This window comes from Convolutriloba macropyga, chromosome 4 (assembly GCF_964194025.1).
Source record: "Convolutriloba macropyga chromosome 4, txConMacr16.3, whole genome shotgun sequence".
Taxonomy (NCBI): Eukaryota; Metazoa; Xenacoelomorpha; order Acoela; family Convolutidae; genus Convolutriloba; species Convolutriloba macropyga.
The window spans coordinates 72,609,696-72,636,462 of NC_134471.1; the positions used below are offsets into that span (position 1 = coordinate 72,609,696).

The 26,767-nt window shown below is 34.2% G+C and overlaps 1 protein-coding gene across 3 annotated transcripts; it reads left to right on the forward strand.

The window, feature by feature from the left end:
• Window positions 1–6,807: 6,807 nt before the first annotated feature.
• On the forward strand, window positions 6,808–24,649 carry LOC142338658 (uncharacterized). 3 transcript variants are annotated; one of them, XM_075388509.1, is made up of 7 exons: window positions 6,809–7,064; window positions 11,624–11,893; window positions 15,795–16,097; window positions 22,535–22,690; window positions 22,766–23,050; window positions 23,135–23,230; window positions 23,422–24,649. In XM_075388509.1, the coding sequence occupies exons 1-7, from the start codon at window positions 7,004–7,006 to the stop codon at window positions 24,447–24,449; spliced, it is 2,199 nt and encodes a 732-aa protein (XP_075244624.1). In that variant the 5' UTR covers window positions 6,809–7,003; the 3' UTR covers window positions 24,450–24,649. The 3 variants fall into 3 exon arrangements, with proteins under 3 accessions (XP_075244623.1, XP_075244624.1, XP_075244625.1); XM_075388510.1 differs by having other exon boundaries at window positions 22,766–22,927; XM_075388508.1 differs by having other exon boundaries at window positions 6,808–7,064; window positions 22,766–23,230.
• Window positions 24,650–26,767: the final 2,118 nt, after the last annotated feature.

The following is a 26,767-nucleotide window of genomic DNA, read 5'->3' on the forward strand; positions in this document are numbered from 1 at the left end:
GCCAAAATTACGGTCAACCGTGCAATTGTGTCCACGTGAATATATGGCCAGCTCAACGAAAAATTGGAATCAACTGCAGATTACGCATTCATTTTAGGCGTTATTGCTAATTACGGGAGCATATTTGTATTTCATTATGTGGGTCTATGTATCAACAGATTTTATCAGAAAGTTTTCAAACATTTTGAGAAATCTGACTTTAATTGTTTATTGCCAGTGGTCAAACATTGAATTCAGTGACACTTTTGTAAGTAGCCCCAAATTTTGAGTTAGTACGGAATTACCGTTGTACGTTTTAACTTTGCATTTGATAAGCAATTCTCTATATTTAGTTCATTAATGTATTAGTCTGTCAAGTGTTAATTTTTGTTCCCTGTTTAATTGACCTAAGATTTTTGTTAACTTGTAAATTGCACTTCTGAAATTTTAAATTTAGAGAAGTTTTTATTCATATGTTCACGTCTGGTGTATCATAATACAATCACTCAGTATTGCGTTTAATATAATAATCAATTACAATAATCAGTTTTTCGTCTTCACGATAAGTCTTCAAAATTTGTTAGGCCTGATTTTTTCGAGACAGGAAATCTTCGAAGTGTGTTTGTGATGACTTGTGCTCAGATAATTTTTAATTTGATTCGCGCAGTGATTCCAATCTCAGATTTCTAAAGCCGAGTTTGCACAGCAAATACATCATTCTATTTCTTCCATCACATAATGACACAGTCAGCAATGTGGGATTGTGGTAAATTAACCCTCAGAATAGAGTTCTCCCGGTAAACGCACCGACTTTGGAACCACCCTCACAATAGGAAAGATGGAGTTTTCATTCGGAGGAAGGATTTTCTATTGAAATTCTTCTTGAACCTTTTCAAAAATCGATAATATTTCCTGCTGAACTCATCTATGAAGAAGAGATAGAAAGCCCGATTGCACTTGCAAAGTTAGAATGTCGGTTACGTAATGCACAGTTGAAAAAAGTATGGCGAAATGGAAGCCATAAAGTTTGAGTGCAAAGTTTAGTTCGTGGAACCCTGGAACTTTGCTATCGAAATGCAGTAGTGTTTCTTTTTTGTCCCTTTGTAGAATTATTGACACATATTCAGTAGCGAAAATGGTCAGGTTACACTCAATTACCGAACAAATAGAGCACTTTTTGATGCTATATGGCTGAGGCATTTTTTTTTAAAAATCAATACATGACTTTCAATCGATATCAATTACAAATGCGAAAACAACTAAGGTGTAACTCAGCTCGTAACTTTCTTGGAAAAGTCTGGGAACTTGGATAATTGTGATCATGGTGACAAGGTATCATAATGTAAGATGTCTGTATAGCAAATTTGCTCGATGAAAAAATCCAAAGGAATTATTCCGAAAAAGCATTTCAAAAAACAATCATTTATGAGATCGAAAAAGAGAACCGAATTAGACTATTTTTGTTATAACCATTAAGTACTACTCATTGCCTAACTTGATCTGAAGTAAATTTCAATTCACGCAATTGAAAGGCTAATAAAAATATTGATTTGTTTCGCCAATATGAATATTCATAGTACAAGACAAGTTAATATTTGTCAAATTTGTAGTCAAACGTTCAATTCAGAGCACACAAGGATATGTCCAGCTCGAGGAAAATATTGTCTCAAATGTGCATTACGCAATCATTTCCTCCAAACATTATAACCTATGAGTCTATGTATTAACAGAATTTATCAGAATTATTAGAAAACTTTGCAAAATTTGACTTCAATTGGTAAAGTAAGTGGTCAAACATTGATTTCAGTAACACTTTCTGAAATTATATTCTTAACTTTTGGAGAAATCAGTGGTTTTTTTTCGTTCAAAGAAGGCTCGTTACTGTATATTAAATTAAATTTTATTTGGTGTAAAAACGTTCGGCGTCTTTCTGGGTGATATTTAAATCACAGAAGGAGCTATCGAGCGTGTATAATTTCACTTTAATCATATTTTTTATTTGTTTCTATTATTTAGTAGCATATTAGAGCCCATGAAAACATTTCTTTCCCGGGTCGATGTGTCAACGCTAAAAACTGCTAAAAATGTAAGATTTGCGGTGATTGCGGTGAAAAGATGTAAAAATTGCGATTTTTAGCGTTAAATGCGGTGAAAAAAAAAAGAATTCAACGCTAAGAATTGCAAATGTTACAAAAATTTACCGCTAAAAATTACTGTAGAATTTTATGCGGTGAAATTTCGTAAGATTAGAGGTTTTTAGCGTTGAAATTTTCATTTTCACCGATTCCCGTTGGTAGCGGTGAGTTGTTTTTTTTTCACCGCTTAACCGATGAAAATAAAAATTTCACCGCTAAAAACCGCAAGTCTTAAAAAAATTCAGCGCATTTGTTTTCAATAACATTTATTGAATCTGATTCAAATTCACGAGGAATAGAAATGAAGCAAGTGGTAGATGGTGCAGTGGTATAAGTGGTTGTTGACACGTTTGTTTTCAGTAACATTTATTGAATCTGATTCAAATTCACGAGGAATAGAAATGAAGCAAGTGGTAGATGGTGCAGTGGTTGTTGACACACAGGAGGTGAGAAGTTCGAACACCTGTAAGTGCGTTTTTCGTAAGAAATCCGGTGAATGCGGTGAAAAAATATAATTTACCGCTTTCACCGCATTCATCGCAAAAGGATGCGGGCGCTTTGCGGTGAAAATTATTTTTTTCTCCGCTATTCACTGCAATTTCTTACATTATTTTTTCGACAAAACCTCGACCCGGGTTGCCTTCATGACTGCTTTCAGAGGTTTGTTGAAGATACCGCTTTTTTTTTATATGGAGTTGTAGCAAACCAACTGTGGTATTAGCTAACTCCATATACTGCTAAAGAATGAAAGCTTAGAGAACTCGAACCTACTGCTTCTCACAACTTTAATTTTGATTTCTGTGAGTGATAACAAAATCTTTTTTGTTAACTTTTAAAATTTTTTATCTTGAGATTTCGTTCCAAGCTTCAATAAGAAGGCTGCAAACATTAAAAGTACTAGAAAAAACTAATTTTTGCATTAATCGAAAATCAAGGCTGATTTGTTAACTCTGATCTATTTCCTCGTTAAAAGTTTTTATTCAAATCTGCTTGTAACCTCATAGTACGCGCCAAATTTTTCGCGTTTCAGTAGGTTGCTATTGAAGTTTTAGCGCAATTAGTGATATCTGATATGGTTGAGTTGTTCAGCAAAAGTTTTCGTTTCACGTCATTTTGTTCTTAATCTTTCAAAGCTGCTGTCGAATCAGAAAAAACTTCTCTCTAATTTTTAAAAAGGTTTTTGCATCAGACAAAAAAAACTGATAAAAACTGTTTTAGCGTGACAGAAAATTTGATCTCAATCTTTAGCAAAAAATGACAGTAATTTATGGCACTTTTTTCTGGATTGACTGTTTTGGATCTAATATCTTTCGTAGCTAACTTATCGAGTGTCAACTATTTACTCCTTCCAGGCAACTCTTGCCGATCTCTACATAGAATTTATATAGCTTTTTATATAGCGACACAAAGTTTTTGTCCAGTTTCATTGGCAGCGCTTGCCGAATGGGCAAAACATTATTTTAGTATTTGATTTTGGGTGAGCATTCATGGATGTGAAAAAAGAAACACTTTCTCGTAGTCTGGTGTATGATACATTAAACTGTAATCCATTTTTGAGGGGACGAAACTGACGAAACAATTTGTTCTCTATTATTCGGGCTCCTCAATATCAATTTGCATCTGAAGAGGGCGGATTGTAACCCAGTTGAGTCATGAATAAAGCAATTTGTAAGTTTGTTGATTCGTACATATTGTTATTGATATTTTTGATGGGTTTCAAATTTTTTCAAAGTCAATGCCATAGAAGCTTGTATCAATCTTAGAATTTTGATTTTTGTGAGTGATCACAAAAAATTTTTGTAAAATCTTTAAATTTTTTATTTTGAGATTTTGTTCCAAGCTTCAATAGGAAGGCTGCAAACATCAGAAGTACTATAAATTTTGTTTTGTTTTATGGAAAATCAATGCTGATTTGCTCACTCTAATTTAATTCCGGGTTAAAAGTTTCTATTAAAATCTGCTTACATCCTCAAAGTACGCGCCAAACAATATGGAGTTTCAGTTGGTTGCCATTTACATATTAGCGCAATTAGTGATTCTGTTGAGCTGTTGAACAAAATTTTTTGTTTCACATCATTTTGTACTTAATCTTAAAAACTGCTTTCGAATTAGAAAAACTTTTCCCTAAGTTTACCCAAAGCCTTTGCATCAGAGAAAAACATCTGATATAAACTGCTTTATCGGAAAGAAAAATTGATCTGCCAGGTTCCATTGGCAGCGCTGGCCGAATATGCAAAATATTATTTTAGTTTTTGTTTTTGGGTGAGCATTCCTGGATCTGAAAAAAAAGAAATTCTTTCTCAGCGTGAATACTTTGAGCTCTAATCCATTGTGAGGGAGACAAAACTGATTAACCAATTTGTTTCCTAATATTCGGGTCAATTTTCAATATCAATCTGCGGCCGAAGAGGGTGGATTCTGAACCAATTGAGTCATGAATAAGGCAAATTTAAATTATCAATATAAATTATCAAAATTATCAATAACAGTTTTGTAGAAACTGTTATTGATAACTTTGATGTGTTTCAAGATTTTTCATAGTCAAATTCGTTGAAGCCTGTATCAATCTCAGAAATAATAGGATGGAACTTCCGTACCATTACGAGGGAACTTCCGTGCACATCCTTCGAATTGAAAATTTTTCTTAAAATTTTTTAAATTCTTTCTCTGCTGCAAGGAGATTTATAGAATCTTTCTTGTTCATTCTCATCTAATTCCTGGTTATTACTTTCTATAAAAATCTGCTTATAACGTCTTCGTGCTTGTCAGACTTTTCCACGTTTCAGTCGGTTGCTATTTGCATATCAGCACAATTAGTGACATTAGATTCCACTTACCAACATGATTTTGAATTTTCCCGTAATTGCTTCAATCGCCATATTGCTTTATTATTCTTTGATACCACAAGTTTGCAACATTTTCAGTATACTTAAATAGTAGTAAATTTCAACAGCCAACGAAGCTAAAAATTGTTAGCGAAATCCGTATTGAAAAGCTTTTTGTCATATATTAAGATTATAAAACAATTTCACTTACAAATGCTTTTAAATTTATCGCCTCTTAAACATTTAAAAATGCCAAAAACTTCGTAGCTACGTATAGTAATGCACTACTGAGTCATGCCATGACCATAGCGTAGAATCGATTTCTTGAGCTCAGTGCCAGGTATTTTGGCCGAGTGCAGTTATGATCTGACAATGTGAATCATAAAAAAATGGCTGTGATGTGCTTTCGATGTGCCCAGGCTGAGATGTGCTTTCGAAATTTTCCTGATCAGACCAAAAGTGCCTCTCATCAGGCCAGCCTAGACCAAAAGTGCCTCTGATTGGACTCAACCGCGCTTGACAGTTTCTGTGTGCTAGAAGTGCGCTGGAAAGTTTTATGCACCCAAAAAGACCTGTGGTACTGACCAGATCCACCTGCACTCCCTGAGGAAAAGGTGTATGGTTTGATTTGAATGCGGCGAGTTTTCGTAAAATTCCCGGTATTTAGCGGTAAATGCAGTAAAAGAAAATTTGCCGCTAAAAACTGCAAATCTTTTGAATGTTCACCGCTAAATTCAACACAGTGAATAAAAACATGTATCGCTAACCACTAAGCAGTGAAAAAATTAACATAGCTATGCCGTTAGTGCATGTTTTCGACTCAATGGATGAAATTCTACAGCTTTCCATAAGACACGTCTTGATCTACAGTTAATTAAAATGCTTTAAAGGGGATTGGCGTTTGCTGTCAGCTGGGGATCTTGGTTCTGATCAGAGCCACCGGGCTCTTCTCAGTTTAAATCGCGCTCGAATCCCTCTCTGGTCAGACTCATGAGCGCTCATTTGCTCGAAATCGTCCTGTAATTTTGAACGCCAAATGGTCAGGCATGAACTCAAAATGGTCTTATCAGGACAATTTTGAGCGCACATCGCAGCCTTGTACCCCTAATTTTTGCTTTTCAGATTCAAACAGTATTTTTTAAACAAAAACATTGCGAATATGTCTTGAAAATTCTTGCATCTTAAATCAGAAAAACTGCTAGAACAATCTCAAAAATGTTTGCTACAATGATAAAATTTATAATATTCTTCAAAACAGTTTATCAATGGACAGAAGTTGGTATTCATGAATGTTTATCAACTCAATCTGTTTATTCGTTTTTGTGAAAGTGGAATTTATTTGTTTAGTTAAGTATCTTAAATAAATATTTTGGCTGCTAAAAGTTAATCATAACTGGAGTGTTGATTCTACTGTGCTATGCAGCAGTGTACAAAAAATTTTATGAATGAGCTAATTAACTCCCGTAAACTTTTTGTTAACGGCACAACAGTGGGTGGTGCTAATTTGGTCGCAATTAAATAATTAATTTGTTTTCAAAAACATAGACTTATTGTTCTTCAAGCAGACACGTGTCAGGTAGAAGTATTTTTGATACACAATTATTCATGCTTACAGTCGAATCTTGAGTTTTGTTTAATTTGATAGCTCAAACCAGTACTTCAATAATTTTTTTATAACTTTCAAATGAACGAGCGGCTATTCTATCAAGTATATGATGAGCCATAAACTGTGGTTGGAAAATAATTAACTTATGTAGTATATTAACTACTGGTTTTACTACATTTGATGTGTGATTATATTTAAAGAGATTTACCGTCAATCAAACTTGTTCACAAAAAACATCTTGAAAGCTTTTTCCACTTAAACTTTTTGCTTCGTAACTTTGCATAAGTGAGGCAATGCACTGTTGTATGTTATATCTTCTAAGTTTATTGTAGCTTGATGTTTATCTATTCTGAATGCTTCAAAAATTTTCAAATTGTTTAATTTTTGTACTATGAAGAGCCGTTAGCAGATTAACACAAACCTGTGCCTGAAGTTACAAAATTCCGAAGGCCTTCCGGATGCATTATTTGTTTTTATTGTTGTTATTAGTTGCAATTGACAACTGCATAGCGACATCACGTAAGCTATGTTATTTTTTCTTTTTCCATTTCCTTTTTTTTTTACCAAGGAACGATCCCCTTGGAAAGACCAACTGCAATTGGAAATGAAAGTATACGTATGTATATTGTACGCAAAGTATTCGGGCAAAAATTTAGACAACAAAAGTGTTCTCAAACTGGCGATTTTTGAGGAGAATTATGCCAAAAATTAATATCTTTTTGTGGATTAGCATATAAAACTAGATTAATTTTCTTCAGAGGACAAATTATTACATTTATATCAATCCTGTGCAAAATCAGTCATATCATTTGATATGCCTAGTTATGGATATACAACAGAAACTTGTTTTATGTGACCTCAAAAAATAATAATAATAATAATAATGGCTCTTTTTGAAAGAAGACATGAATCTATGTCGACTTCATATCAAGACTTGAAAATGAAAACTGTTGTTCACTATTAGATTAGATTCTTTGCTTAGATTCTTAGATTCTTAGATTCTTTGCTTAGATTCTTAGATTACTTAGATTCTTTGCTCGATAAAATGTGTGACCTACTTTTCAAAAAAATATATCAATAGATATTTTGAATACAAAACAAATTCTTTTGAGAAAAATCTCTCCAGTAAAACAGAAAGTTTCTTCGCCCACTTTTGACAATACAAAATGATTTTAAATTTACTCCTAAACAAAGGATATCTGAGCATTATTTCTCCCAAGATGCGCTCAGTATTTACCTTTAAATCTAATTTTACCCCTCCTTTTTGCCTGAATGTTGGCCGGCTTTAGGGGTCAAAATCGTTGGGATAATTTTTTGTAATTTTTTTTTAAATTCTCAAAGTTGTTGTTAATCAGTGTGTAGTAAATTTAATCCATTTATCTAAATTAAAAATTTTTTGCTAGTTTTTGTTTCGATAGTTACAACGAACATGCGCTATCATAAGTTTTGCTATAAGGAACGGTTTCTCTCTGAAATTTGTGATGATCAACTGGAAATAAGAAAATAATAAAATGAAATATGGAAACAAATATACGATTTGACCTGGTCTTCACAAAAAGACCAAGATTTCAATATCAGTTCAAAAAATTTTCCATTGCTGCTCTGAACATTTTATTTTGAATAGAGTTTCTACCAATTAAAACCGAAATATAATTAGGTAACCGTTAAAATAAACAATTTACTTTTAAAGTGTAATCATCAATTATTAGAGGTGAAGATTACTTTTTGTTTTTATTTATACGCGAGTTTTTCCTTTAAATTTCTTTCAACTATATCAATTTTTTGACAGGTTTGATTACTTTTATTTAAACCTATCTTTAAATTTTCTTTGCGGATACTCTTTTTCATTGTTTTTGTGAAAAAAATTTAAAGAGGGAATTTGTTCTTCCTTCAGACATCTTTCTATTCGTTTTCCTTTCGGTTTTTCAAATTCATGTTATCAGTTCAATCTTAAATTTTCCGGTATGATTTAGCAAAAAACCCTCATTGACTTGATTTTGACAGTGACTTTAGAAAAACCAAAATATTTATGATCACATTTCTCATATTTCTTTAATTTTTTTTCTAATTTTGAAGAACAACTGCTCAATACACTATGGTCCCAAAAAGCTACCTATAGCATGATTTCTACTTTTAAAGCATGATTTGTGCTTCATAGGCATGATTTGCGCTAAGGTGTAAAAAAGGCGTAAAATTTGGTAGTTTAAGAGAAATTTCATTCTTCTTTTCTCCGCTTAAACAGAAGAGATGGTTAAACCGCTTTGTACTTTCACCGTTTGCCAAGTTGTTACGCTACGAGATGTCGGATTTTCATGGTCTAAAATAAAAAAGAAAGTCAACTTGAAGTCAAGATCCAGTGCACAGTTTGCATACAAACGTTTCTTGCAAAATAAGTTTCGAGGACCAAAAATCGAGCGGAAGACCCCCAAAATTGTCGAACAAATCAGAAAAAAAAGTTAGTTATTGATGATTTGGCAGATCCTAAGACCTCACTAGAGCGCATTAGAGTGGCTCATAACGCTTTCTCTTGCTACGATACAATTCTCAGAGGTACAGTTAGACGAATTCTGAAAAAATATGACGTTTTTTTAAGAAATGCTGCAAAAAAGGTCAGTTTGAAGAAAAAAGCAAGTGTTTTTGTTCAAAATGGTGTATCAGTATGCTAAAGAAGCCGTTCTCTTTGAATGTTGTTTCTACTTATGAAACCAGGGTGCGCATCTCCAGCGACGGAATTGTTAGAGTTTTTTGAAGAAGTGGAACGAGACTTCTTGATAAAAACACAAAAAATTGGGTTTGGACAAACGATCATTTATGTTTTGGGTTGTAATACGATCAGATGGACGGAAATTGCTTGTTAAGTGTCCAAACAAGGTAAACTCTGTCGGTTATTTCGGAATTTTGAAAATTTATGAAGAATAAATGCATTTCCTTGACATTATTTTTCAACAATATAATGCTCCTGTGCGTAAATCGCAGATGATCGGCAATTTTTTCGAAGAAAAGGAGTGGAAGGCACTCGAATGGCCAGTATGCAGTCAAAATCCGAATCTTATTGGAAATTTATGTGCGATTTTGAAGCAATGATTACGAAAACAGACAGTTTTTTGTGAAAACTTAGAGGAAAAAGTTTATGAAGTTTGGAATAAAATTGACCCAGACGTCGTGGGAAACCTGTATGAAAACTATACAAACCGTCTACTAGACGTCAAAAAAGCTAAAGCTGCAATGAGACGTTATTAGAGAACAAAATTTTTACTGAAAAGTGTTAAATTATTTGATGTTTTTATTGCTTTTTAAAAAATCTTTAGGTGTACGTAGCTTTTTGGTACCATAGTGTATGTGTTTTTAAGTGTGTTGTGTTCAAACAGTCGACTAGAACTTCATCGAGATTTCGCCAAATAAAAACTCTACGTTACCCTGGTTATTTGTTTTTCTTTTTTCCATAGAAGATAAAAATATGAATTAATTCCTTCCTCATTTTAGAACCGAAATTTTGTTATCCTTCTATTTATGCATTTTTTCACTTAAAATCAAAAATTTCATGCTGCATATCATGACAACAAACTTTTTTGTGATTGACAAAAGAAAATTACTTTCAAGTGCAACTAAAAATCTGAAAAACACCCGGAGTTTGTTTGAATTAGATAAGTTCTGTCCTGCCATATTCTTTCCTGTTGTTTAAAAACTTTAAAAACACCATTATCAGTTAATTCGCTAGAGATTTATTCATTTTAAACGTAGACTTGGTTCAGAATTGTTTTCAAGATTCGCATTTTGTTGTTTTTTCTTTGAGTTCTATTTTTTTTTAATTCAAAACGAATATATACGGTAGACATTTGTATGTTCAGCAAACCAAAGCTTCTATCAGATCAAGTCAACTGTAGAGATCACGATTTATTTTTTAGTATAAGAATCAAACGAGGGGAGATTTGTTGATAACTAGAGTGCATAACAACTTTTCCCCGTTTTTTCTATGATTGGCGTGTTCTTCAAGTTTGAAAAGTCCAATGTTCGTTCAGTAATTTAACTTTGTCATATTAAAATTTTTTCCTGAAAGTGGCGTTACAGTTTTTAGGTTATTTTTTTGATGAATTGTTGATGAACTGACCAAATGTTTGCATTTCTAAAAGAATGACCTCTGATTTGTTAAACAGCAAAACAGCATGAGTTCTTTTGTAATTTTTTTTTACTGAATGACACTGATCACTAAAGGAAGACAAAACTGAGAGCTTGATATGACATAAATGTATAAGGATCGGGAAAAATCAACAGAAGATGCAACTGAAAAGTAACAAAATATTATTGAATAAAAAACTTTTTGATCATTATTTGACTCCTATAAACTTCTGATATATTTATTTATCGTTATTCTTATTCTAGCTGTTACATAATTTATATCATTTTTTATCTTTGTTATATCCTTTGTATCATCATCCTTGTTTACACCCTCAGAAGGTAATCGAAGTCTTATACTACTACTACTATTGCACGTTGCTGATCTTTTTGAATAGCTCTTGTTTCGATATTTTTTCAAAGATTACACTACACCTAGAAGGTAATATTAATGTAAATAATGTAAATTCATGAATCAAATAAAAAAATTACGATTTTGACATGAGATGAAGAGAAATTATCCTTTTTAAATTCGCAACATGCACTTCATTATCTATTGATTTCACATATTGAGCGTGAAATAATCTTGTTCGCTCAAAGCCAAAGGTTCTTAGAGATTAGTGATTGTTATTAGGTTTTATGAACATTTTCATGTCCCCTGCAAACGGAAAATTTATCAAATATTTTATATCAAAATTATATTTGATGTAAAAAATTTATATCAAATTTTATATCAAATTTCTGCATGATTGGTGGGAAAATTAATTTGAGTGGACTTCTTTAGAACATGCTAAACGCTTACCAGTAAGTAAATTTTGAACACGTTCTCTTCATTGCCCCAAAATTCTCACCATCACCCCCACCCCCATAATATTCCCCTCATGAATGTCCCCACACACCTCCTCTCAGATCGAGGGCGTCCTTTCCAAAACTGTTTAAAATAAAACATAGTTTGATTTGTTTAGGAGTTTTTTTGTCGGTTGAAAACACAGAAAACGCGACTACATTCGAAGTCGAGTCAGTTATTCCCACTCCGCCTGATGGTCTGGCCGGCTATAGGTACATCTTCCAAGGTCGTTCAGAAAACTCCCCAGAGATTCATGTGTTTCTTGGAACCGGCATCAGTTTCGTGGATGTGAGACAGAGTTGTACAACGTATGATGTGATTTCATTGGCTATCGACGCTGACGGTGCTAATATTAGCGATGCGAGCAGTGTGAACACTATAGAAACTGGTAAGTTTCCATACACGGGTCGATTTTATACATAGAAATAATCCAGGCCGAAGTGTCAGCGCCAAAAAACGCAAAATTATGTAGGATTGGTGGTGAATGCGTTGAAATTATTTACGATCTAGGCTTGAGCGTAAATCTTACATAAATTTGCATTTCTAAAATAACTTTGCGTCGAATATAGCGTTGATCTTACATAATTTTTCGATTATTCTGGCGTAGATCTTAGATAATGTTGCATTGATTTTAGCGTCAACTTTACATAATTTTGCGTTGAATTTAGCGTTGATCTTACGTAATTTTTCGATTATTTTAGCGTAGATCTCAGATAATGTTGCGTTGATTTTAGCGTCGATTTTACATAATTGTGCGTTGAATTGAGCGTAGATCTTACATAATTTTTCGTTGAATTTAGCGCACATCTTACATAGATCAATATGGAACGGCGGCACAGTGGTAGAAGAGGCGACAAAAAAGCAAAGGTGCAGTTGGTTAAGTCTCGCAAGCAGAGCTCTAACTTTTTGTAAGTTCTACACTAAATTCAACGCAAAATGATATAAGACCTACGCTGAGAGACGCAAAATCATGTAAGATCTACACTTAGAAACGCAGAAGTGTTCGCATTCACCGCAAAATTATGAAAGATAATTGCGGTTAATTTTCTGATTTGTCCACTCTAGTTACCACTTATCGTACATAATTTTGGCAAAAGTTCTCGGACCGGGAATGGACGGTTTGATGTGAGTAGTGGTGAAAAAATACTATTCGGCGCAAAATAACCGCTTTTTTGGCACTGATTGGGGTGAAATCTATGAGTTTTTGTAAAAACAGCACTCAGTACGAAAAATAGCAATTTTTCTGAAACATACACCGCCTTGAATGCAATTCTAGCATTTCTTAGCAATTTTTGGTGTTGGAGACACAACCCTTGTTATTACAAGCATGCAATGAAACTTAGACCAGGGTTGAGTTTTTACCGGTTATATGATTTACGAATAGCTGTGAATAGCGGTGAAAAGAATAGCGCTCTCATGTTTTAGGTATGAATCCGGTAAAAACATTGAATTTTGTAAATGTGCGGTTTTCAGCTGTAAAATGTTTACATTCAGCGCAATAATAAGAATTCTTACTAAAATTTCTTACGAATCTGTGACCGCCTTCAAGTCAATCATTTTTTCTTCCACTGCGCCACCTGTCGCTAACTTGTATAATATCTCTTCTGAATGTAAATCAGATTCACTCCACCTAATGAAATATATTTGCGTTGAGATTTTGTAAGAATTCCGGTTTTTAGATATGAAATTGTATTTTTTTATGCTTAGGTGGTGACAAAAGTAATTCATCAATGCCAACATTAACCGCTCAAAATAGCAAAATAACAATTTCACCGCTAAACATTGTGAATCTTGCAAAAAATTTATCGCAAAGAAATTCACATTGACATCAACCTGTGAATTGGTGTAAGATTAAAGTTTTAAGCTGTAAAATTTTCATTTTCAGCGCATTCAGCGCTAAAACTACAGTTCATACAAACATGAACTGCGTTGACCACAATACCTACACTCTTAGCTATTTTCAGCGTTGAAATCTCCTCCTGGGGATTTCGAAATTAAAACATTTTATGGCTGGCTTCCAACGGACAAAATGGAGCAACACATCACCGGAACTAAACGAAAAAAGTTTGTGGTAATCGAAATGATTTTCACGAATTAGCAACCAGGTCTAGCTATCCGGCTTCGAATCTTAATAAACCCAACATCATTCTACAGTGGACCATAATTCTTAGCAAAAATGTCTGTGCGATTACAGTGAAAAGACCTGATTCATTTAGAAGCAAAATTTTCTTCAATTTTATTTGTAATTTGTAGTATTACGAGAGCCGTTACAAATGAACGGATAATTAATCCCGCATTAGAGCGAACGTATTTAAGCGCTAATTAACCATTCTTTCGCCGCGCGCTTGTTAAGACTACCAGTACACAAGTATTTAAACAACTCAGTTCGACTTATTTAAATAACACAACTTTAGGCCTGGATCTCCTCGCTTATATCCAGGATAGAAAACGTACTTTGTTGAACGTAGGCGGCCTAAAAACCACACTTTCTTTTGATTTAAATTACTTCTGCTTTTGACAGTTGCAATGCAGATCTTTTCCCCCAAGTTCAATAAAGATGAAGCAGATTGCTTCAGGGGAAAAGACAATAGAGTCTCATAAAAAGCCCCCAAGAAAACCATAATTGTTGCGGTTTTAGAAGAGGGGAAAAGCAGAAAACAGGCGCCTACGTGATCAATAATTGATGCTCTCAGCTTTTTAGATTTTTATTATTTTTTGGAGTTCCAATAATTTTTCCGTGAGATAAAAAAGAGTTAATTCTCTTGCCTTCTCGGCCAATAGGAAAATTAAGAAGCACCTCACTATGAATTTGAGTTTGTGATTCGCTCCTTATCGGCCCAAACGGAGCTGAGAGGGATTTATTGTTTCTCTCAGCGAAGTGGGACGGAATAAAATTAGAGAGACAAATAAGAGAGCCGACGACCAGCAGCAGACAACTGCTTCATTTTTTCTACAAAATAAATTTAAAAATTCAAACAGAGAAGAAATTATAGAAAAGACTTCTAACTTAGCCAATTTTCAAACAGAACTTTCTTGCGAGAAACCGACTGGGAGAAGTTTCAACGACGCACTCACTTAACAACAACACAATCAAGTAACAGCTCAACCCGGTTAAATGCTACTCAGTGTAAGCTTGTTTATTTAAACTATCTATTTAATTAATTGAACTTTTCAGCCCCCCAACAATTTTAAATTGAGACTTATAGCACAGACGGGTCTTAGGCATATATCTTTGCCTTCGATTTGTTATATCTTTTGTCAAGTATTGTGTGATCTGTAGCAGCCCAGCTAAATTTGATAAATTAAATATAAGGCAAGTGAGCCGTGTTCAGAAACAACACAAGACAGGTAAAGTTTCAATTTTAAAAACTCCTCTGAAATTACAATGAAAGTCAATTAATAGGGTTTTCGGTTTTTCTGACATTATCCTGATGGACTATTGATGGATTTTTATCCCTTGATCCATTTATGGTACTATGAAGCTACAATGCCTAACCAATTAGTTTTAGTTTTGATACGAAAACGTTCTAATTATTCCATGGAAACCAACGTGGCCTCAAATTGGGCAGTATGAGCTCAAATCTTTGCCATGAATTCGAGTTAATATGACCGAGCTAAAGTGACAATACTGTTGTTTTATTAGTTTGCTTTTGTTTATATACGTTGTTTGTTTCGACATCTTTGGTTTTGCACGTACATTACACTCTGTGTTATCAGTTTTTCAGTACTATGCCTTGATTTATAAAAGAATTTTTGTGCGGTTTGCTTTAAGAGTTGAGAAAGCATCCGTTTAATAGATTTAAAAATAAAACAGAAAACAGTTCAGACTAAAACGTATAATATGGTAGCTTTGGTTCAATTTTTCTCCAAAAATCGAGAGCAATTAGTTTATTGGAGAGCTGAAAATGAAACCAAATCTTGCAATAAAAACTAATCAATACAGAGTTTGACCGGAACTAACTTGCAAATATTTTGCAATTTAATCTTTCGTCTGACAAGACCTTGCAAGATATTTCTTCATTTTAGCAGATCATGCGCGACAGTCAACGTCTTGAAAAGTATTGCAAATCAACCTTTTTTTTAAACAATTCGATCATACAGTGCTCCAATTTGGGGTAATCTCTTCCCCTTTTCGATAGCTCAGCATACTTAAGACTGGTTCCTCAGAATTTTATGAACAGGTAATTACAAACGCTAGATCACCATAAAAAAGTTTTTAAAACTGAAATCATCAAGTAGTTGATTTTAAAATTTATTTGAAATGCTTTCTTTCATCACTTTTCGTTTAGGTCCCTTTGTGACGTTCACTATCCAAAATCTTCGGGTAACGAGCACAAAACTGCACTTTGAACTGATAAAAACTGACGGATTCTTCGCAAAAGTCAATTTGCAATTAAACCAAAAAGTCAGTGACGACAGTTGGGACCGTGTGTTGCAGAGTGAACAAACAGCAAATATTTTTGGACAGGAGAACATTTTGGAAATAATTTTAGAGAAGCAGTTGGAAATTGGTACAACTTACCAATTGCTTTCTGCCGCCTTTTGTGAAGACTTTCAATACAGAGCCGACCAGACCTTAGCCGAATTTACACGTTAGTTATGGTCCTTCGCCTACAATTAACATCATTCCAGAATATTCATTTAGTTTGATTTTATATTAAAAACCGTTTTGTAAGAGCTGCGCTGAAAAGTGCTGAAATGCGCTAAAATTTTATTTAAAATGTGCTGAAAAATTAGCGCATATTTTTGACTTAACTTCAGCGCATTTATGCGTTTTTCTTGCAAAAACAGCAAGAGTTTCAAGGCAAAAAATTTTACATAATAACGAGCGCAAATTCCCAAACACTGTGTATCAAATATGCGTATGTGTAATTAACGTTTCAGCGCATTTCACTGCGTTCCGCTTATTTCTTACGAAATTTCAGCCCATTCAGCGCATTTCTTACAACAAATTGCGCTTAAACGGTGCTGGCATCTCAACCCGGGTAGATTATAGTGCTTTTAATCTGTAAATACATGGGGGAATTGGGAACCAACGGATAATTTCAAAATTCGAAAGAAAACTCACTGTTGCTCCTACCGATCATCACTTTTTGGGCTTAACACTTTATGCTCTTTTTTTCGAAAAGTCAGTGAATAAACATCTTAAAAAGTTTATGCAATTATTTTTGATCGAGATCTGGAAACAGCTTCCGCCTTCTAAAACATAAAAAAGCAAAAAATGGACAAGTTTTATGGATTACAAGAAGAATTATAATATGGATGAATCAGATTAAATGTTGTGTGAATCAAAATCCCACTTTGAGAAAAAACGAAGTGTCATATCGTCACAAGGATCTCTTTGATAAAAAAAAGATAAAACAAAAATTTCTTTTGCCAAGTTAACTCTATTCGTTAATGCTCAAAGTTTAATTCTTGAAATTCCATTACCCTAATTCTGAACATGTATCTCGCAGATAAAGTTTGGATCAAATCATCAATACGTCAAAATTTGACAGCAAATGGCTAAACTTTTTATCTTAATAGTTATAAAAAAACTGATAATAAGTTCCTTCGTCATAACTCGTTTGTGTGTGTGTGAGATATAAAACGTTTTTTTATATGAGTTAAAAAATTCCTGAAATATCTATTTTGAGTTCTTTAAGAGTATTTTAAGAGAAAAAAAGTTTGCTTTTTAGCTGCAAAAACAGAAGACCTCCAGCTATTTGGAAAACTTTTTGCAAAACAAATTGAACAGTAGTCCCACTTGTCAAAAAAAATATATCAAAGTACGCAGCACTTATAGTAAATCTATAAGACAAAATAAATTAGGTTGTAGTGAAACCATTTGTAGAAAGGTTACAACAATTCAATTTGTTTTGTAATATGAGACAATCAGATGACAGAGTAATTTATGGAGGATAAAGGAACCAATTGGTTAAATACTTATTTTGTAGTATGGTATATGGTGCTAGGAAAATTGGCCGACAGGGCGTTTAGCCGACAAGGAAAAAATGAGCAATTTAGCCGACAGTTTTATCATAATTGGTCATAAATTTTAGTTCAATTGGTCATAAAAGTCTCATTGGTCCATAATTCAGTAGTTCAGTTGTGATAGTTTCATATCAAGTCCCACGGGCCGCTGAGGCATGGCCATGGCCAGCGAGGCATGGCCACATGCGGTAAAATACGGTCCGACCACGGATAGACCTTCGTTAATTACACTAGTTGATGAAAAATTGCGTTATTTGTGTCCGCTTACGAAATAGTGTTTTAAATTGGCCAATCGCAGCTTCAGAATAAGTTTTGTTGCTCATTTTACTTAAATTGTCGGTTAAATTTCTCATTTTTTGGTTGTCGGCTAAACGCCCTGTCGTCCAATACGGCGGCCACCATGGTATAAGTATGGTACGTATATGGAATTGTAATACCAGAGAATTTTCACTCCATTTTTGAACTTCTCTTATCGTTTAGGTGCCGGTTTGTGCTTAAGTTCCGCTTAACAGATAAAATTTGGAAGCTTGGAACTTTAGGATGTTCCCCTCGGCATTTAATCTGTTTGTATTTATAGTGATTTAACTTTTGAGACAAATAGCTCAGCTGGCAAAACCTTATTTTTCAAAGAAAAGTTACGACAGCTGATATATTTTATTTATAAATCGCTTTTATGTAACTTTTATGCTGAAATTGTTCTGTGACTTGATTTTTACTTGATTTGATAAACAAATAAAAATTTGTTTTTTTTATCTGCTTTTAGAATCATTTTATTCTTATTAAAATGGTTACCAGTTTCTTCCAAAACTCTTCCAGGTTTTTTCTGTAATGTTATCCATGGCTCAGTCTGGCAGATCAATCGTATAATCTGCAAACTAAACAATGTCAAAATTGTTTCTATTTTTTTTCGGGAAGTCATTAACAAATTAAAGAAAAATTATAGGTCCCAGAATTGTTCTTTGGGAACACCATGATTAAGTCCAAAGTCAAGAGAATGCAGGCTGCTTTCTTCTGTCTCACAGATTTACAGTAGCTTCTAATAGCAATTAAACAGCTGAACAAAAAACCCTGTTACACTTTTGAACGAACCAACAAAAATTTTATTATTGTTCTGCATTTCTCAAGAATTAAGAGAGTGCTAACATTGATTGGTGTTTCTTTCATATTAGGTTTGTTTAATTTTTCCGTTGTCTGTTTATCAAATTCTTTTTTATGCTGCATATTTTTATTTTCTCAATTCTTCCAGTAGTTGCATTGCTTCAGTCGCTTTTAATTTTGTGGTCAAAGAGCTACTGATTCCACAGAAAACGTATTTTATTTTGCTGGATTGTGTCTTTTGTTTTTGCGGCATATATTAACAACTTTTAAGAGATAATCCAATTCACGGATAACATGTTTCATTTTTCCGTCTTTCGGTTTTTGATGCTGATTAATAAATTATTGTGCCTGAAATTGTGAAAAATGCTTCAGAATAATTCTCGTTTAAATTGGTCGTTTTCTGTGAAGCAAAAACGTTTGTAACTAATTCTCATAGAAATTAGCTGCTGATTACAATATAGACGATAATTTTTGGTAATCGGAACATCTTGCTCTCTAAGTAAAATCTCTTTCGAATAATTCAAACTCTTATTAATTATAGAACTTAGCTTTGATTCAAAGTTTCGTAAAAATCTTAACAACCTGGAAGCACTAGTTTTCAACATTGAGTCTCCGCCGTCAGTAATATGCCTTACAGAAACATGGTTAAATGAAGACGATGATAAGTTTTGTTATCTATTGAAAGGTTATAATTGCCTTTCAAGCATAGTTCGTGACTCAAGAGGGGGAGGTGTGATGATACAAATTCATGAAACTATTTCATTGGTTAAAGAACTGTCATCATATTTACCTGAATCAGCCTTTGTTCAACTAAAAGCGGGAAATTTTTGTTTTCAAGTGTTAACCTGTTATAATCCCCCACGCACTAATAAGCTGGAGTTCCTTGATATCTTTGATAGTTTTCTGGAAAGTTGTTCTGATGATCTTGGAATTGTTATATGTGGAGATTTCAACATAAATACTCTGGATTGTAACCTGATATCGAGAAACTACTTAAATGCTATTACTGCAAATGGATACGATTTTTTTATAGATGAACCGACTCGTGTTTCACATGAATCGGCTACCTGCATTGATCATTATATAACTAAAAATATTGTAGTCTTCCAATCATTGGTCATGGAGGCCGAGAATTTTACCGATCATTATCCAATATATCTTCAGTTTTTTTGTGACAGTGTCGAAGATTCTACTGAAAAAGTTTTCCGGGACACGTCTTTTTTGAATAACAAAGAACAAGTTCTGATTTACCAGTTTAAATTGAGTCACGAACTTGCCAAGTGTAAGTTATCTGATGTGTTATGTGTCGATGAAGCTTTTGAGCGATTCCAGCGAACAGTTTTAAGTGTGACTGATTCTTTTGCACCTATAAAGAAAAGCCGAAATATCAAAATATCAAGACCCAAATGGTTCTCAAATACTCTGAAAAACATGCGGACTAAAAGAAATCGACTTCACCGAGAGTGGTCAAAAGATAAGTCCAACAGTCAAAAGCGTTCGCGGTTCTGTGAATACCGCTTGAAGTTTGAAAAAACCTACACTACAGCGAAAAAATCATATTATATGACTAAATTTACTTCCTGTATCGGAGACTCAAGGCGCACTTTTAAGTTGTTAAATGATATCAAGGGTCGAACTACTAAAGATTTGTCTCCGCCAGCTCTGTCATCTTGCGCGAGAATGGAAAAAGTCCTTCAGGGTGCGAAATTGTTGAGAAATTTAATGAGTATTTTAGTACTATTGGACAGAATGTTCGCTCTTGCCTGCCGGATGTGGAATTAGTACTACCAAGTGATCAAAACTTTTCTATGCATCTATATCCAACAAATACAGCGGAAATTGAAACAATCATCCATCAGCTTGATAATAAATCATCTTCTGGGGTTGATAACATGAGCAACCTTATTGTAAAAGCAACTTCACCTGTTACATCGAGGTATCTGGCTGAGCTGGTGAATAAGTCATTCAAGAAGGGCTTTTTTCCAAGTCTTCTGCGCAAGGCGAAAGTAATTCCACTTCATAAGTCCGGTTCAAAGCTTGATGAGAATAACTACCGACCTATATCTCTCTTAATTGTATGGAATAAAGTTTTTGAACGAGTCATGTTTAATAGAGTCTACTATTATTTTGAATCTTTTAGTCTCTTCTTTAATAAACAATTTGGTTTTCGAAAAAAGGATAGTTGCGTTGATGCTCTGGCAGAGCTGACAGAGAGAATAAGCCATGGTAGAACTAAATTTTCTGTGAACTTTTTCTTGGATCTTAAAAAAGCATTTGATACTCTAGATCATAGCATCCTAATTAAGAAGTTGTCCTGCTATGGAATTGGAGGAAATGCCTTAAAATGGTTTGAAAGCTATCTACATAACAGGTCTCAACGAGTTGAATTTTCTGGTTTTGCATCTACATATAAAGAAATATCTTGTGGCGTTCCACAAGGGTCTGTTTTAGGCCCTATTTTGTTTTTGATATATATAAATGACCTACCAAGTGTGTGTAAAAAGTTAGAAGTTTTTCTTTTTGCTGATGACACAAATCTATCCGCACTCGATGTGACTTATGAACAAATCACAGCCGACCTTGAGTCGGTTAGCAGATGGTTGACTTCTAACAAACTAGTACTGAATCTGGAAAAAACAGTTTGCTTAAACATAGGTCATCGTGCTTCCAGTGTTGGTAGCTTCTGTATTGAAAATATTAATGTGCAAGCTGCTGCTACATGTAAATACCTGGGAGTTATGCTGGACTGCAAGCTGGCTTTTCATTCGCATATTGGAATTGTTTTGAAAAGGTTAAGCACCCAGTGTTGAGTCATTTCAAAGTTACGTCACTATGTACCCAGAAAAGACTTGATATTATACTACAATTCGAATATCAAGTCCGTTATTCAGTACGGACTTCTTGTGTATGGATGCTGCAGTCATTCTGCCCTGTCCAGGATTTTTTCACTGCAGAAAAAAATTCTAAAATTCATTTATTTCAGGAAAAAGCGTGATCAGTGCTCAGATCTTTTTGAAAAGCATCAAATTTTATCGGTTTATGAATTGTACTTGTATGAGCTACTTAAATTTGTTCTGCGTTCTCTGAACAGTCACCACAGTGAAGAGTATCTCAACTCGTTTTTTATTTTTGAACGTTCTGATCGTATTACCAGAAGTGCTAATTTACGTCTGTTGAAACTGCCATTATGTAAAAAGCAAATCGAAACAAATTCCATCAAGTATAGAGGTACTATTCTTTTAAATGCATTAGAGAGAAGTGGAGTATTGCCCAATAATCTTACAGAGCTTACTCCGTCAGAGCTTGTAAATTTTGTGCATTTATTTAGAAAACATTATTTGATTGGGAATTCAGATTTAGTTACCTTGGTGTTCAAACAAAAGTGTTCGTGAGGGCTCCTGTCCCGGGCTGCTACGGCAGCCTGGGGCAGGAGCCCATTTTTTTTAACTTCTAATTTTCCATACCAAATATGAGCTTCGTAGCTTTTTTAGTTTTCGAGATATGGCCCTTTTTTGGTCCATGATACCAAAAACACTTAGAAATTTTTTGGTCGATAGGAGACAAAATTATCGATTTTTCTAAAGTTTTGATTTTTCTACAGCTCTTTGCTTTTGTGAGCGTCCTCGTGGTGCTCAGACCTTGGCAGTGGGACCAAAAAGTTTTTGGACGTTTTTTAATGATCAGAAACACTTGTGACTTCTTTTGCTACTTTTTTACAGAGCCTTTTTCTTCTCTAGGTCTTTTTTCATTTTGCTTTGAAGACGTATTACGCAGTGGGGCAGACCTTGTGTAGGCCTGATGGCTTCGTTGTCTGCCCTCTCCAGCTTAAAAGTCCAGCATGACTCTATTGTTAGTATCCTTTCTTTTTTTGCATATCTGTTACCGTTTTTGAAAGTTGTTATTTCATTTAGTACTGGAGAAATAAATTCTTTCTTTCTTTTTTTTTCACAATTTTCAGTGACTTCTACGGTTGCCGAGCTTCAATCAGAACTCACATCTTCGACAAGTGAGATTGACCAATCACGTTCAACAACAACCTCCAGTTCTTCAGTGGTGGTCAAACAAACAAGTCAAAGCGCTAAATCAACAATTTTCTCCAAAACTACAAGCACTAGTAAGATTTCATTTTCTGCAATTAATACAACACAAGATAATGAGTTTATTTCCCGCGCAAATTTGGGTCTAACAGGTGTTGCCGGTCAAGCTACACATCAGACGTCAAAAGAGCCTAGTGAAACAACAAGAAGCCGCTCAGAGTTCGACTTATCAACAACTTCTGCACAACTACATTCTGACGTTCCCAGCTCAACTTCGAAATTAGCTCCGAGTGATTTCACAACGTCGCCAAAAGGTACTGTTTCTGTTCTCAGCTCAACTGAAAGTGAAGCAGTTGCAAGTACCAGCAACGTTATCTCTGAAAAAACAGACTCGAACAGCGGGTCTGTAACGAGTGCAACGACAACCAACCCTGAAGGTACTCTAGGTAGTCAGACGCATGATAGCACAGATATGGTCATGGTATATGGAAAAGATGAAAATACAACGCTATCTTCTTTAGGCACAAATGTTACTACAATATCCGGAACTGACGGAACTGCAACCACTGTAGAGTTCAAAGATCCAAGCAGAACGTCAGCAGCGTCCTCAGCAACTGGTAAGAACCCTTTGACAGTCAATTCAATTCCCCCACCCCCCAAATGTCACCTCACAAATGAGAAAAACTCGAACAACTGAAACCACCACAATATACTCAAAGGAACCCTCTACAATAACTAGTTTAATTGCTTCATCTGATAAAAAAGACCCTATCTAAAACAGATGGAATCACTGGAATCACTATTTTAGATACAGCCTCTGGTGCAATCACGCAAATTGGACCGGAGACTGCCGGAATAGCAGCTGCTCAAACAAGAAACCAGGAAGATCAGACTACAATTTTAAATTATTCCCAATCTTTGGCTTCAGCGACAAAAACCGAATCCGTATCATCGACTGCAATTACAGTTGATTCTCAAAATGTTGCACTTTCATCATCAACATCAGGTACAACATCCATTACCGGACTTCCATCATCAACAAAAGTTTCTACGAATGCTCCTGAGCGAGAAAATGAGTTTAAAACAGAAACAGGTACTGAAGTTAAAACTTTGACAACAGTTTCGCCTTTAATAACCGAACTCGACCAGTCAACGCATCAATTTTCACCAACTTCGGACGTTTCTGGTGACATCCAAAGTACAATTAACGTCAATAATGGTGATCAAATAACATCAAACTCCCGTCAAACGACACAATCGGCTGGAAATGTTGTTGACCCGAACCCGCCCGAAACTGAGTTGCTGAGAGCGGGTTCGGGCAGCGAACTGTTTGAGGACATGCCCGATTGGGGCTACCTAGTTATGGGAATCGCGGTTATAATTGTCATAATTTCCTTAATTTCTTGCGTGGCTTATATGAAATGCAGAAATCGGCAGAGTGGGTTATTCGGCAATCAGCGACGAATTGTGTCTTTTGAACAAAGTTTCTATTCGTTCGGACATGTGAACAAAACTTTTGACAGCTTGACTTTAGACCTTCCAGTCGATTTCGACGAGTCGACTCAAAACAACAACAGATTACAAACTTCTTCGGGTTATGTTTCAAATTCTTCGCCGAAAAACAGTTCGCCAGTTACGAAACGAAACCCAGAACTAATCGCTAGCACCCCGAAAGGAAACGATGTACCCAAATTTTATAGAAACCCGAGCTACATAGGTGGAAATGGTGGAGGTGGAGTTCCTTCAACCCTTTTGGAATTGAGCTTGAATGCAGAAATTCCAGCTGTCGATTACAGCGATGAATTCAAATCTCAATACTTCGATGAGGCATTCTGATATTATTTAAATCTATTGATCCGAGTTTCATGATAATTCCTCTCTGTTCAATGCTTTTATCCATGGTAAATATTGTTAGAAGTTCATAGAAAAGCTCAAACTGATCTCATAGAAATCCATAAATTGGAAGTGGAACAAGCAATTTTTTTCATAATGGATCAATGAATATTTTGTCGTTAATTTGAGAAAAACATATTGCCTTATTGCTAGTTCTTCATTCGAAAAAAGGATATTGTTTGTTTTCATATAAACAATATCTTTTGAAAAAAGGATATTGTTTATATGTTAAACTTAAAATTTTTTACCGAAACATGGAATTAAATACAAAGAGTACCAATTTGTCTGCTATAAACGTAAAAAAGAACAAAACATTCTTTCGGTTTTTTCTGAACACTACATGGCTCATTTTCCCTATTTTGAATTTAAGAGCCGTCTACAAAACTTTTTGCGATAATAAGTTTGCTCCAAATTGGCATTACACTGGAAAAAGCACATTTGCTTAAGTCAATAAATGTATATATATATATATATATATATATATATATATATATATGTGTGTATATATATATATATATATATATATGTGTATATATATATATATATATATATATATATATATATATACACATATATATATATATATATATATGTGTGTATATATATATATATATATATATATATATATATATATATATATAAATATATATACACACACACACATATATATATATATATATATATATATATATATATATATATACTGAGCTTGTCACTGTTTTACGCGTGTATTTTTAGCACATGAATTAAGATTAGGAAAGTAAGAGCGAGCCAAAAGGTCCGACAGCCTCAAACTGTGGTACATAGGTCGCATGTTTTCGCAATTTACAAGGGTAATTGGTTCTCGTCCTTTGATCTCATGGTCAACTCAAATCTGGTCCTTTGATTTTAGGGGATTAGTCATCATTTTTTGCAGTGCTATTGTCACTAGAATTTGCTGCCATGATTAGCGATGACGAATAAAAATTTGGCCGGTGATTATCGCATTGTCGCTTATTTGGGCAAATTTGCTAAAATACGAAAAACCAACGAAACGGGAACTAGGCAAACGTGCGATATCCGGACTTGCTCATCCATGCTCAAATTTTTGTGCTTTCACCAGACTTCCGTTTCTTCACAAGATTTAGTTCGCTCATGTTCAAATTTTCGTGCCTTCATATCCTGACATTTTTTGTTCAAAGTCAGACAAACTTCAATAACACATAATTATATACTTAAAATGAGCATTTTGTATGTACATCCTCAAAATCATTAACTGGTTAATATAGTCTGAAGAACTTTGCCTAAACTTAAAAAAGCATTGCAAAATATTTTATGATATTAAAGTATGATATACGCTGGGCTGTAAGGTATACATTTGTTTTTTTTTCAACTTCAGCTACTTTTTATAACACAAAAATTAAAATTTTTAAATAAAGCACAAAAGATGGAGTGCAATTTTATAGCAATCGACATTTTGTTATTGATTTTGAACGTAAGTGATTTTCGGCTTTCAATATTGAATTTTGAAAGCTGCCTCTACCTCGCCATCTGATAGATATTAGTTTTTCTTTATTAAGACTACGAAAAACAGTGTTCTTTGGTCTGAAAATGTTTTATTCCGTCTGAGACTTCAACTTTGGTATTCTTATTATTCCCTACCTCGCCATCTGATAGATATTAGTTTTTCTTTATTAAGACTACGAAAAACAGTGTTCTTTGGTCTGAAAATGTTTCATTCCGTCTGAGACTTCAACTTTGGTATTCTTATTATTCCCAAAGCCTCATTTTTCGGTGGATGCTGAGTTTTCAAAAACTACTATATCGGCAAATTCTACACCCTAAAAGAATTTTATTTCTCAGAGTTTTTGAAAAAAATTACCTCCAGAACCACGTTAGCTTTTTTAACACTGCCCAAAAAGGAGACATTTTATAAACTACATTATGTCAGTTCATTGGTTTTTAATTAAAAAATAGGTTGGTTGAGGAGGACCGATTCAGACGATCACCAAGTTTAGTTTGAAATCTTTGAAAAATTTGTTGTTTAGCAGCTTGGAACGAGATTTTGATAGCAGCACGTAAGGAGCTTTTGACTCCAAAAAATACTCTCACTTGCTTCAAAAAATCGTTGAATTATAAGTGCATTTTGTCATTAAAGGAAACTTAGATTCATGGTTCATCGGACTTTTGAAAAAAAATATTCGTACTTTTTGAGTTTCATTTGATTTCATTAACCAGGCTATATTAATTTTTCTTGGTGTTGAAAACTTCATTATTGTCTT

Bases quoted from the DNA above. Each gene is read 5' to 3' on its own strand.
- LOC142338658 (XM_075388508.1), top strand. From the start codon at position 7,004: ATGCATTATTTGTTTTTATTGTTGTTATTAGTTGCAATTGACAACTGC. The intron at 11,894-15,794 runs GTAAGTTTCCAT...CTTTTCGTTTAG, and splicing joins TGTGAACACTATAGAAACTG to GTCCCTTTGTGACGTTCACT. The intron at 22,691-22,765 runs GTAAGATTTCAT...TGGGTCTAACAG, and splicing joins CTCCAAAACTACAAGCACTA to GTGTTGCCGGTCAAGCTACA.